The sequence below is a fragment of the Nesoenas mayeri genome, assembly GCF_963082525.1.
Source record: "Nesoenas mayeri genome assembly, chromosome: 5".
In the NCBI taxonomy this organism is placed as follows: domain Eukaryota; kingdom Metazoa; phylum Chordata; class Aves; order Columbiformes; family Columbidae; genus Nesoenas; species Nesoenas mayeri.
The window spans coordinates 67,800,748-67,812,435 of record NC_137548.1 but is presented as its reverse complement, the minus strand read 5'-3'; the positions used below and the strand labels follow the sequence as shown (position 1 = coordinate 67,812,435).

The 11,688-nt window shown below is 63.5% G+C and overlaps 3 protein-coding genes across 4 annotated transcripts; all 3 read right to left on the bottom strand.

Annotated features, from left to right (window-relative positions):
• Positions 1-5,792: 5,792 nt before the first annotated feature.
• On the bottom strand, positions 5,793-6,641 carry LRRC10B (leucine rich repeat containing 10B; the record flags this gene model as incomplete). Its single annotated transcript, XM_080345983.1, has 1 exon — positions 5,793-6,641. One exon carries the CDS (start codon positions 6,639-6,641, stop codon positions 5,793-5,795), a length of 849 nt encoding a protein of 282 aa, XP_080202109.1.
• Positions 6,642-7,252: 611 nt separating this feature from the next.
• Positions 7,253-9,820, bottom strand: SAXO4 (stabilizer of axonemal microtubules 4). Of its 2 annotated transcripts, XM_080344649.1 has the most exons (8): positions 9,687-9,820; positions 8,727-9,130; positions 8,252-8,352; positions 8,109-8,159; positions 7,939-8,025; positions 7,759-7,863; positions 7,575-7,647; positions 7,253-7,483 (listed from the first exon to the last, which is right to left on the bottom strand). In XM_080344649.1, the coding sequence occupies exons 2-8, from the start codon at positions 9,121-9,123 to the stop codon at positions 7,353-7,355; spliced, it is 945 nt and encodes a 314-aa protein (XP_080200775.1). In that variant the 5' UTR covers positions 9,124-9,130; positions 9,687-9,820; the 3' UTR covers positions 7,253-7,352. The 2 variants fall into 2 exon arrangements, with proteins under 2 accessions (XP_080200775.1, XP_080200774.1); XM_080344648.1 differs by having other exon boundaries at positions 7,759-8,025.
• On the bottom strand, positions 9,645-11,682 carry SDHAF2 (succinate dehydrogenase complex assembly factor 2). The gene is made up of 4 exons (XM_080344650.1): positions 11,576-11,682; positions 10,660-10,883; positions 10,020-10,129; positions 9,645-9,921 (listed from the first exon to the last, which is right to left on the bottom strand). The coding sequence occupies exons 1-4, from the start codon at positions 11,588-11,590 to the stop codon at positions 9,791-9,793; spliced, it is 480 nt and encodes a 159-aa protein (XP_080200776.1). The 5' UTR covers positions 11,591-11,682; the 3' UTR covers positions 9,645-9,790.
• Between the last annotated feature and the right edge of the window lie 6 nt (positions 11,683-11,688).

Here is an 11,688-nt window from a genome sequence, read left to right as displayed (position 1 = left end):
GATGACCCCCCTGTCCCCATCCCCGCCACTGGGCAGGACTTCTGCAAGTGCTTCCAGCCCTGGGAGCCCCTCTGCCCCCCCATTTCAGGGGGACCAGGCTGTGGGTGCAAGAGGGACCCCCGCAACATCCCCCTCTTTTTTCAGCTCAATAAAACCTCTCCGAGCCGTCAGTGTCACCCGAGCGGGGCCACAGACCGCCCCCCCCTTGCCCTGTCTTGTCGCCCCCACCCTCCCCGAGGTGGGGGACACCTTGAGGGGGGGCGGAGGGTGACATCCCCCTTTCCCTGGGCCCTCTGGGATCGGAAGCCATGACACAGTTCGTTAGCCAAAGCGGGCTCGTTAGTGCACTGCCTTCAGCTGGGTTCGATGCTTTACCTCCATTTTCGGGCTCACTCCCTCCATGGGGACCCCGCCAGCCTGCCACCACCCCAGCTCTTCCCCCGTAACCCCCACCCGGGGCATGTCCCTGCAGGGGACAGTCCCTGAGCCCCTGGGGGGACACTGAGCATCCCCGGGTGACCCAGGCACTGGAGGGTGGTCCAGGACACCCCCATGAGCCCTGTGCCCAGCACTGGGGTCCCTGGGGGACAGGCCCATTTTCCCCATCCTGGGAAGGTGATGTCCCCCTCCTGGGGAGGTGACATCCCCTGGGCCACCCCCTGTATCCCCATCAGCCTCTCCCAGACCTTCCTGCCTGCTCCACAGGGCAGGGGGTCCCCAAAGTGGGGACAGACCCACCTGGGAGCCCCATGGGACACAGGGACTTGGCGGGGTGACAGATGGGGTTGGTTGTCCCCACCGCCCTGCGCTGTGGGGGGGTCAGCGGTGGCTCTGACAGGACCACAGCAGCACTTGGGTGGGATGTGACACATCCCTGCCCATCCCCAGCAGGTGACACTGGTGCCACTTGGTGTCCAGCTACTCCACCAGGACTGGCACAAGGCGAGGACATGGTGGCCAATGTCTGTGTGTCCCCATGGCGGCTCCCGGGGTGTCCCCGTGCCCCTCTGGATGGAGGGACATTGGGCGAGCCCTCCAGGAGGAGGGGACAGGTGGGTGCTGCCACCTCCGCAGCCATCTCAGGTAGGACACGGCCACCCATGGGGACACCCAGAGTGATTCCAAAGGCAACTGGGTGCCCACGGGCATGGAGCCACCTCCCCTGGCCAAGGGTCCCCCATCCTCAGTCTTCCTGCTGTCCCCGTGGCACTTGCCACCTGTCACCCCTCCCACACACGTGGGGACGACACCGAGGTCACCAACACCCCACTGCTGGGTGCCACCGAGCCACAGCCTCCGGGTGCCACCGAGACCAGGGGCTGTCCCCTGGGGGGCTGCGTACAGCCCAGTTTTAGCGTGTCACCCTGTCACCATCATCCCTGTGCCACAGCGTGTCCCAGCCGGTGGCACGAGCCCCACGAGCGTTAATGCCACCCCATGGGACTGCGTGGGGACATGGGGTGCTGGGGGGGGCACCCACTTGAACCCCCATGGGGTTTTCTCCAAGTCACGGGGCGGGGGATCCCGCACCAGAACACCCCAAAAGTCCCCAGGGTGCTAGTCCCTTCTCCCACTGATGGGGACGTCCCCAGTGCCCTGGGGGACGAGCCGCCTGGGGACACGGTGGCAGCGGGACCGTCCCGTGGGGGTTTGCCAGCCCTCCCAGTCCCTCTTTAGCCGATTTTGGACAATCTGGAGAGAAGTCATACTACTGCTACTACAGTAATAACTGACGCTTTTAGGGACATTTGTATTTTTATCATTTTCTCTCTTTATTTTTTAACATAAAAGAGATTGACACGTCCCGGGGGGGCGCACCCCAAAGCCGGGCACTGCAGCGGGTTGTGCCGGGGTCCCCCCTGAGCTGGGGGGGCTGTGCCAAGGTGGGTGTCCCCAAAAGGCCCCTCGGTCACCCCCTGTCCCCCGGGAAGGATTTCTTGTCTACAGTTGGCTCCCCCGGGGCCTCGTGTGTTCATTTTTTAACTCTAGAGCTCTTAGCCGTTCTCTTGTTCAGGTATCTTTCTTCTTCATGTGACAGTAACATCCAACTGGTGTGTAAAATACAGCGAAAAAAAAGACAAAAAAAAATTAAAAATGTAAAAAAAAATAATAATAAAAACAAAAGACAAAAGCCCAGACCAGCCGGCGAGGGGGTGCCCGGCCGGCGATGTCACCCCCTGCCGGTGGCTTTGCTGCGTGGGGTGCTGTGACCAGATCCCCCCTTCTCCAATAACAGCAGCAGAGGCCGGGGGGGCTGGGGGGGTGGCAAGGGTTGGGGCGCCTTCTTTGCAGAATCCTATTTTTGGGGAGCGGGGCCCCTCGTTTTCTGGAGGCAGCCCCTGTTCTCGGTAATAAAGGACAGTCAGTAACTGCCACTGCGCTTCGTCTCTGGGCCGGGGGGACGCGGGGGACAGATCCTGCGGTCCCCTGACAGCTGTGACTGCAGGGGGTGTGGGCCAGGAGGGTCACAGTGTCACCTGCACCTGGCTGAGCATCCCCCCAACACTGAGCATCCCCCCAGCACTGAGCATCCCCCCAGCACTGAGCATCCTCCAACACTGAGCATCCCCCAACACCGAGCATCCCCCCAGCACTGAGCATCCCCCCAGCACTGAGCATCCCCCCAGCACTGAGCATCCTCCAACACTGAGCATCCCCCAACACTGAGCATCCCCCCCAGCACTGGGCATCCCCCAGCACTGAGTATCCCCCAACACCGAGCATCCCCCCCAGCACTGAGCATCCCCCCAACACTGAGCATCCCCCCCAGCATCGAGCATCCCCCCAGCACTGAGCATCCCCCCAACACCAAGCATCCCCCCAACACTGAGCATCCCCCCCAGCACTGAGCATCCCCCAGCACCGAACATCCCCTCCAGCACTGAGCATCCCCCCAACACTGAGCATCCCCCCAGCACTGAGCATCCCCCCAGCACTGAGCATCCCCCCCAGCACTGAGCATCCCCCCCACAACATGCACAAGGAGGGGGGACAATGGGACAGATGATGCTCGAGGACTCCCTGGTGAAGGGGACACATGCTGGGGAGGACAGGGCAGGGAACACTCCCTGGAAAGGGAGGGGACTAGGAAAGACACCTGGGCCTGCTAATCAGGGCAGGTAACGAGGGTAATTAATGAGGGTTCATTAAGAGCAGCCCTAGCAGGTAGTTGGCTCTTGATGTGGCTCCTAGGGGGGGTGTGGGACCCTCCCTTGGGGTCCCTGCAGGGGCTTTGGGGACCCCCAGCCTTGGGGGACAATGCTGCCCCAGGTGACAGAGCGGGGACAGAGAGGTGAGTGTCCATTCCAGTGAGGCTGGGGGTCTGGACTGGGGGTGTCACCCTGGGGGTGACATGGGGACAGGGATATGGCTCTGTGCGGGGGGACAGTGTCCTGGGCAGGCAGGGGACACGTGGCTGGCACCGCAGCGGCTCGAGTGGCTCTTAAATAATTAAACCAATGCTGGTATTGAATAAATAAAAGAAACTCCAAACTTGGGGATGGCAGGAGAGCCGTATGCTCTGTGCCTGGGATTGTGTCCCTCCGGATCCCCAGCGGCTGGTGGCAGTGGGGGACAGGAGGGGACAAGGTTGTCCCCTGCCTGGCTCCTGTGTCCCAGCAGAGGTCAGGGCGCTGCTTCTCCAACCTGCTCAGGCTCTGGTTTGTGTCCAGCTGAGCCAAATCCGGAGATTTTGGCAGCAACAAGCCACCAACGGCACCGGTGTCACCGCGCCTGGCTGCTGTCCGCGGTGGTGGAACCAGCTGGAGCCACAGTGACCCCCAAGCCTGTCCCTTTGTCCCCGTGGCCGGTGGGAGCAGATGGGAATCGCAGCGTGGTCCCGGCGAGGCCACAAATGCTGCGACGCGGGGCTGCGCGAGTGGGCAGGGATATATATAGAGACAGACGTATGGATGATGCACGCTGCGCGCACGCCTTGCCGGCTGCCGGGGCTCCGGCGATGCCCCAAAAATACTCGTGCGGAGCAGAAATGTGTGAGGTTTCTGCTGACTGCGGCAGCTCCTGGTCCCTGTGTCACCGTGCCGGTTGTCACCAGTGCCACAGACCCCAACCCAGCTCCTTCCCCCAGCCGGGGTGGGAAACCCAGGGGTGGGAAAAGGCTGCAGGCCACTGCTTCCCAGGGTGTCAGAGCTTCTGGATCCGGCCCTGGCAGTGGGGACAGTGTGGTGACACCCAGGGCCACCTGCACGCCTTGTCCTGGGGGTCTGGCAGGGGTCTGCACGGAGCAGGTGACAGCAGCCAGGCTGTGCCAGGCAGAAATGCGCATCTTGCTTATCAGCCGGGCTCTGTGCCAGGGCCAGCATCCCACTGGGCGATGGCTAATTACCTGCTAATTAGCAGCAGTGTCTCCCCAGGCAAAGCAGTAGCACCCCGGATCGATGGGGTGCACCCCAAGGTGCCCCATGACAGGATGCTCTGCTCATTACAAACCACCACCACAAAGGCTGCCCAGGTGGCAGGAGGGACCAAGAGCCTGTCCCTGTCCCCAAACCCGAGTAGGGACGGCGAGCTGAGCTCCTGCTGAGCTTGGGTGGGTTTGGGACCCACCCTCCGCAAGCGGGAATGGAAAGGGCGCCTCATTAGCGCTGGAAAGGCAAGAGCTTCATCAGCCACTCCGCGCATCCCGCGGACGAGGATGCTCCGGCGCGTCTAAAATAGCTGCGGTTCCCGCTGCAGAGCGAGGAGGGGGGGAAAAAGCCTCGTGAGCGTGGGAGAGGATGTGGCAGGAGCGCTGGCTGCCTCCCAGCCCCCAAACCCAAAGCCCTCGCCATGCAAAGCGGATGCGCGGTCTGAAACCTCCGACAAAACCCCAGCCCTGGCAGGGAGCGTTCGGCACCGGGGTGCCTCGGCGGAGGGAAACGGGGCTCCCTGGGGTCTTAAAAATAAGAGGAGCTGGTATTTTTGCACCAGGACATGTCGCCGTGTTGCCAGCAGTTCCCAAACAGCCCCCCTTCCCAGCTGCAGCCCCCCCTGGAGAACAGAGCCCATCACCTTTCTCTCACACCAGGTTTTCTTGGGTTTGTGCTTTTTTATTGCTTGAGTTTGGTGCAAACAGAGCTCAGGGAGGGGGAAGAGGAAGGATAAGTGCCCATTTTGGAGCAGGGAGAGCTGCTTCTCTTCTTGTACAGAGGCAAAATCCTTTCCAGGTTTGAGATGGGCTTGTGCCCCCATGGAGTTTCCATGGGCTCCTTCCCCAGCCCGGCAGAGCCCTTTCTCTTCCCCAGACAATTCCAGGGGCAGGACAGTGATCTCTGGGGTGAGAAGGGATCTGTGTCTTCAATCTCCAGCCTTGCTGCTCTTCAGGGTGACGGGGTCCGTGTGGAACAGATGCAAAAGTTGCTGCTTTTTCCTGTCCTGCCCCACGGAGCCAGGAGCAAAGGACATGCGTGTGGAGGCAGTGGTAGGCAGGTCCCTGTGCTCGTGGGCTGGCATCTGGGGGACACCAGGCTCTCAGTAGCACCGTGTGGCCTGTCCAGCAGGCAAGGGGGGGTCTGTGGGGTCACCCATCAGGGCAGGGGGCTGTTTCCCCCCATGCAAGGCACCCTGTGGTTACATGGGATGCTCTGAGGTGGGCTTGTGAATCCCAGTAGTGCAGATCCAGGTGGCAGCTCTTTGCTGTCTCAGCTGGGAGATGCTGGTCCTCGTTTTCCTTTGCGTGGAGGCTGTGAGCTCCCTTCTTCCCCAGCTCTCGCTGGGAGTCCTTGGGAGGGCAGTGGGGGATCCTCATCCCTCTGCTGTGCATCCCTGAGGGCGTCTGGCTGCAGCTTGGTGGCTCATGTTTCCTCTGGGGAGCCCGGTAGGGCCGCAAAGCTGCCGTCCCCATTTTCCAGTAGCGGGGAGCTGTCCCCAGGGGCAACCGGTAGGGCTTCAGTGCCTTCCTCCTCCTCCTCCTCCTGGCGCTGCAGGCTCTGCAGACGCTCCTGCCGCGCCTCCATGAACTCCTGTGCCCCGTCGCCCACCAGCCGGACGGCGTCCCCCACGCAGGGCGGCTGCCGCGCAGGGTTGTGGTCGTAGGAGAGGAGGCGCAGGGCGGTGAGGCCGCTCAGGTCGGGGAAGCGGGCGATGCGGTTGCGGTCCAGGTCGAGGACGCGGAGGTGACCCATGCGCAGCAGAGCGGGGGGAAACTCCTCGAAGCGGTTCCCGTAGAGCCAGAGCCCTCGCAGGCCGGCCATGCGGGGCAGCGCGGCGGGCAGGCGGGCCAGGCGGTTGTCACCCAGCTGGAGGCTGCGCAGCTCGGGCAGGCCCAGGAGGGCGCGGGGGAAGCGGGCGAGGAAGTTTCCCTCCAGCCAGAGGCAGCGCAAGCTCTGCAGGCGGGCGAAGGCGGGCGGCAGCCCCTGCAGCCCGTTGCGGCCCAGGTAGAGATGCGCCAGGCGGGGCAGGCGGCACACGGCCTCGGGCACCTCCAGCAGCTCGTTCCCATCCAGAGCCAAGGTGCGGAGGTGCCGCAGGGCCCCCAGCTCGGCCGGCAGCTCCCGCAGCCCCGCACCGCTCAGGTAAAGCTTCCGTAAACCCCGTTGCGCCCACAGGGCCGGCGGGACCCGGCCTCCCCGCACCTCCAGCCGCTGCTCGGTGCCCTCCGGGCCCTCGGCCACCGCCAGCCCCGCCGAGCCGCCGCTCCCCATCCCCGCCGCGAGGCCCACGCCGTTGCCGCGGCAACCGCCCGCAGCCAATGGGAACGCGGGGGCGGGGCCTGGCAGCGGGAGACACGCCCCCTCTCGGCACCTGAGCGGTTGCCACGCCCCCGTCCCGCCTAGCCACGCCCCCATGCCCCACCCTGGTCCGTTCTCGCCCCGCCCTGCCCCATCCACCCACCATCAGCATCTCCCCCAACTGGGTGGGCCCCGAGATCCCTCCGTGATCTCCCGTGAGACTCTCCAGGAGGTGCTGCAGGGTGTGTCCCCCCCAACACAGCCACCCCCCCACCGCCATGTCACACCCCATGGCCAGGGAGGGACCTTGTCACCCTGTCACCCCATGATCCCACCCTGCGGACAGCCTGGAGGGCTCCTTCCTCCTCTCCCCTCCTTGTTGTGTCCCCCACCCCGGTTTGTCCCCTGCCACAAACGAGCTGTGTCATCCCACAGCTGGTGACATAAAGCCAGGCTCGTACAGCCCCCCAGTGGCTGCCGGCCAGGTGGCACCACCCCCCAAAATCCTCCTGCCAGCTTCGGGGTGCAGGTATCGCCCAAAATGAAGGACCTGGGTGGCAGAGGTGACAATGACTTTGTGCCCAGGAAGATCATTTTCAGTCTTTATTTCTCTGTGTGCTTCCAGGGATTGGGGAGGTCCCCAAAGAACAGGGGGCTACTAGTGAGACTGTGGCCCCCAGGGTGTCACTCGGGGGGCTGGCCACCAGTGTCCCCAACCCCAGTGGGGTGGTTGTTGGTGCTGAAGCCGCTGGGGCGCAGGGGCTGGATCCCCCCCACAGGTCTGGCCATCAGGTTTGGGTCCCGCCAGCACCGGGCTGAAAAATCCAGGAGAAACGGGGTGAGGGGGCTGGACCCACCCCGCCCAGGGCAATGACAACCCCAGTCCCAGGGTCACCCCAAACTCACCTGGCGCTGTGGGGGACATGGTGGTGCGGGGGCGCACATACTGGCCATTGTTGGTGGTGAAACCCGATGGCTCCTGGGGGATGGAGAGGGGTTGGGGAGACAAGGATGGAGACAAGGACAGGGATGGGGATGGCCCTGCTGGGTAAGGGGACAGGGTTGGGGGCAGTGCCACATCTGCACCCACCATCCTGCCAGCCTTCTGCCGTCCCAGCAGCCTGTCCTGCGTCCCTCGCGGTGCCCGCAGCCCTCGGGACACTAATCGGATGGCGTGACCCACCACGGGCAAATCCTGCATTGGGGACAGCGAGTGAGGATGGGGAGAGGACACAGGGACAGGGCAGCGGGACAGGCGGGTCCTGCTCACCACCGTGCCCAGGGAGTTTGGCACCTCCCGGGTGAAGCCGCTGCCTCGCTTGGAGCCCCCTGACAGCCATGGGAGCGTCTCATTGCCCTGCAAGGGGACAGAGATGTGATAGGGGCGTCCCCTGCCTGTCCCCCAGCCCTGCCTGGTGTCCCCACCCCTGTCCTGCTTACGCGGCTGCGCACAGAGGGCAGATAATCCGTTTTGGTGACACTGACACGGAGCTGTGGGAGGAAAAAAAGTGTCCCCTGGGGTGTAGAGAGGATTTGGGGGGCTGGCGGGGGGTGACAAGGGACATGGCGAGGTGGGGACTCACGGGCTGGGTTGACCGGGCTGGCAGGACATTGTCACCCCGTGGGAAGGCCTTGGTGAAGCCCGATGGCTCCGTGGCACCGATGCTTGTTTTCTGCAGGACGTCTGTGGGGAAAAAATGGGGAGGGAGACCCCCTGCCCCCAGCCCTGTCCCCCACAGCCAGCCATGGCGTTTCCTGGTGTCACTGCACTGGGGACAGCCTGACCCCTGCATTTGAGGGTTCACAAGGATGAGTGACACAGAGGAGGACACCCCTGCTGGAGCTGCCCCTGGGGCCACCGACACCCCAAACCCTCCTGGGGACAGAGCTGTCCCCAGGGCCACCAACCTTGTCCAAACCTTCCTGGGGACAGAGCTGGCCCTGGGACCACCAATCCCCGCCTAAAGCCTCCTGGGGCTGGAGTTGCCATTGAGACCCCCCAAAACCTTCCTGGGGACACAGCTGTCCCCGAGGCCACCAACCCCCCCAAACCCTTACCTGGCTCAGTGCAGCCACCACCACACTGCCCAAGTGACTTGGGGACGTCCTGGTGATGCCACCTGTGCTGGGGACTCACCCCCCCGGCGCAGAGGCAGCAGGGGGGACACTCCTGGTGGTACCCGCTCGGCGGCTGGTGCAGGTGTCGCGGCAGGAGGCCGCGGCCGTCGGGGTGCCAGTGGGGCTGGAAGTGCTCGGTGGTGGCCGAGACGCTGCCCTGGCTGTGACAAGGCCAACACAGCTGTGACAAAGGGGCTCCAAAAGTTGTCACCCAGCCCGGTGTGGGGGTACGTACCACTCTGTGGTCCCGCTCAAGCGGAGGAGGGAGGGGACATCCGAGCGGTAGTTGGACACGAAGCCAGCGCCCGTGTGGTGGCCGAGGCGGGGACGGAAACATGGCTGGCCTGGGGGACAGCGGGAACAAGGGGGGCTCAGCCCTGAAAGTGAGCCCCCCCTGTTTTTGGGGAGTCATTCGGGACCCCTGTACCGTAAGCCAGCCCGTAGGTCGTGGCGTAGAAGTTCGTGATGTCGGTGCTGCCCCCGGCTTGTCCCCTCGCCGAGGAGCGCAGCTTAACACGGGGACGGGGATTGACAAAGGGACAGAAGGACGCCATGGTGGGGCTGTCCCCAAGCAGCTCCCTCAGACTGCGGAATGTCCCCGCAGGTACCGTCTCCTGGTAACCAGCACAGTGACGTGTCACCGGAGAGCAGGATATGCGGTGACGTGTCATGGGGGAGCAGGGTGTCCCACTCTAACCTCCTGTGGGGGGATCACAGCCCCCCACAAGTGTGGGGCCACCTCCTGTGGGTCCCCAGAAAAAGGATTTCAAAGGGATAGGTGGGAGTTGGGGACAGCGGCGAGCTGGCACGTGCCAGTGTCCCCTGAGCGCCTCAATCCCGATGTGACAAAGAGCAAAATACTGAAAACGCAGCAGGAGCAGCAGCCACGGCTTTATTCACCGTGTCCTGAGTCCGAGGGAGGAGAGTCACGGGGAGGGCGGTAGCATCTGTGTTTCTGTCCCTTCTCTGTCCCAGGGGACGGGGGGAGCAGGTGACCCCCAGAATCAGCGGGGTGGCTCAAAGAGATACTCCAGGTCCGGCTGCCGCAGCCGCTGCTCCCTCTTCTCGTTCCTGGCGAAGTCCCTCAGCATGGCCATCACGTCCGTCTCGAACTCGGCCGGCGTGGGCTTGGCTTCTGCAGGGAAAAACAGCAGAAAAAGGGCAAAAAATACGGCTCTGTCGTGTCCACATGCGCCAGTGCCCTGCGCAGGACAAGGAGCGGCTGCTCTGTACCTGTGGCCCAGTAATAAATGTCCCAGTCGTTACTGGGCTCGTTGATGAGCCGGTCGTAGCGGTTGAGCTGCTGCTCGCTCATGCGGTTCAGGTTCTCCTTGGCGAAGAGGCTGGACAGAGGACGGAGGAGGAAGAGGGTGGGTGAGCAGAGGAAGAACTGGGCTGGCATCCCGCTCTCCATTAACCACTCCCAGTCCTAAAACCTGATGGGCTTTGCCTCCTCTAGACACCCCAGAAATTACAGCTAATTCCCAAAAGATTTCGGCTCAGCCACCAGCAGCTCCCAGAGCTCCCCGCACCTCTGGCTCTTCCCGGCGGCAGCGCTGGTCTCTGCAAAGCTTTTTTGGGGATTTATTCAACAATTCAGCCGTCCATACTCTAACCAACACCGAGTCGCCTCCCATTTTGGATTACGGCTGCGCACGACCCCACCAATCTCTCTCCTGTGACACTCGAGGGCTTTTCCTTGTTAATTAAAAACCTGTAGCATCATTAGGGAGCTAAACCACCCTCACATCAATCGGCCTTTCTCCTTTATCGCTCCTGGAAAGCACAGCCCTGTCTGCAGGGGATGAATTGTCAGGGACAGAGCGGCCCTGACAGCGAGGAAGAGGAAGAGGAGGAAGGCTGGGCCCCTCACCTGAGCAGGATGCAGTTCTCCAGCATCCCTCTCTTGCGGCTCTCATACAGCAGCCGCGCACGCTTGGTCTCCAGCGGCTCGTGGGGCCGTTCCTGCCAGGGGGGCAGCGGGATCTCCAGTGTGTCCTTCCCCGAGTCCCCGGGGGATGTCCCGCGGTAGCCGCGCTGCGGGGACACCCCCCCGGAGAGGCGCCAGCGCAGCGCCCGCCCGGGCAGGGAGCGCAGCTGGGAAAGGGACAAGGACAGTGTAGGTGACGTCAGGCCTGGCTGCGGCAGCACAGCAGGGACATCCCCAGCACCTGCAGCCCCCCCCAAATCGATGGCCATGATCCCACAGCCCCCCCAGACCCTGCTGCCTTTTATTCTCCCCTTATAATCCCCCCAGACACTGCTGCCCCCAAACCCCATCCCATAACCCCCCTAGATCCTGCTGAACCCCATCCCAAAGCCCCCCTGGGCCCTGCTCCACGTGCTCCCCCCATCCCACATCCCCCAAAAACCCTATTGCCCCCCCAAACCCCATCCTACACCCTCCAGACCCTCAAACCCCCATTCTACAGCCCCACAGACCCTGAACCCCCCCAATTCCCCATCCCAAAGCCCCCCGGGCCTTGTTCCCCTCGATCCCCCCATTCCACACCCCCCAAACCCTGAAACCCCCCAACCTCCCTTCTACAACCCCCTAGATCCTGAACCCCCCCAATTCCCCATCCCAGCCCCTGCAGCCCCCGGGCCCCCCTCACCTCCGCCCTCCTCGCCTCTCCCAGGCCTTTGGCTCCTTCCCACATCCCCCCACCGCCCCAAATAACACCCATTCACCCCCAGTAACCCACATTCACTCCCAATAACCTCTATTCACCCCCAGTAACTCCCATTCACTCCCAATAACCTCCATTCACCCCCGTCAACCCGCTCACCGCAACCGCCGCCATGTTTCCCCCGCGGCCGCTCTACCCTTCACTCGGCCGCTCTGTGACGGGAGAACGGGCCAACTCTATGGTGCAGCACGGGCGGGGGCCGGAAGGGGCGT

Coding starts and splice junctions, on each gene's coding strand:
- SDHAF2 (XM_080344650.1), bottom strand. Junction 10,130..10,659: donor GAGAACTGCATCCTGCTCAG/GTGAGGGGCCCA, acceptor TCCTCTGTCCAG/CCTCTTCGCCAAGGAGAACC. Junction 9,922..10,019: donor CATTTATTACTGGGCCACAG/GTACAGAGCAGC, acceptor TTTTCCCTGCAG/AAGCCAAGCCCACGCCGGCC.
- SAXO4 (XM_080344648.1), bottom strand. CDS start 9,123: ATGTTTCCGTCCCCGCCTCGGCCACCACACGGGCGCTGGCTTCGTGTC. Junction 8,026..8,108: donor TGCCCTCTGTGCGCAGCCGC/GTAAGCAGGACA, acceptor GTCCCCTTGCAG/GGCAATGAGACGCTCCCATG. Junction 7,648..7,758: donor GGCAGAAGGCTGGCAGGATG/GTGGGTGCAGAT, acceptor TCCATCCCCCAG/GAGCCATCGGGTTTCACCAC.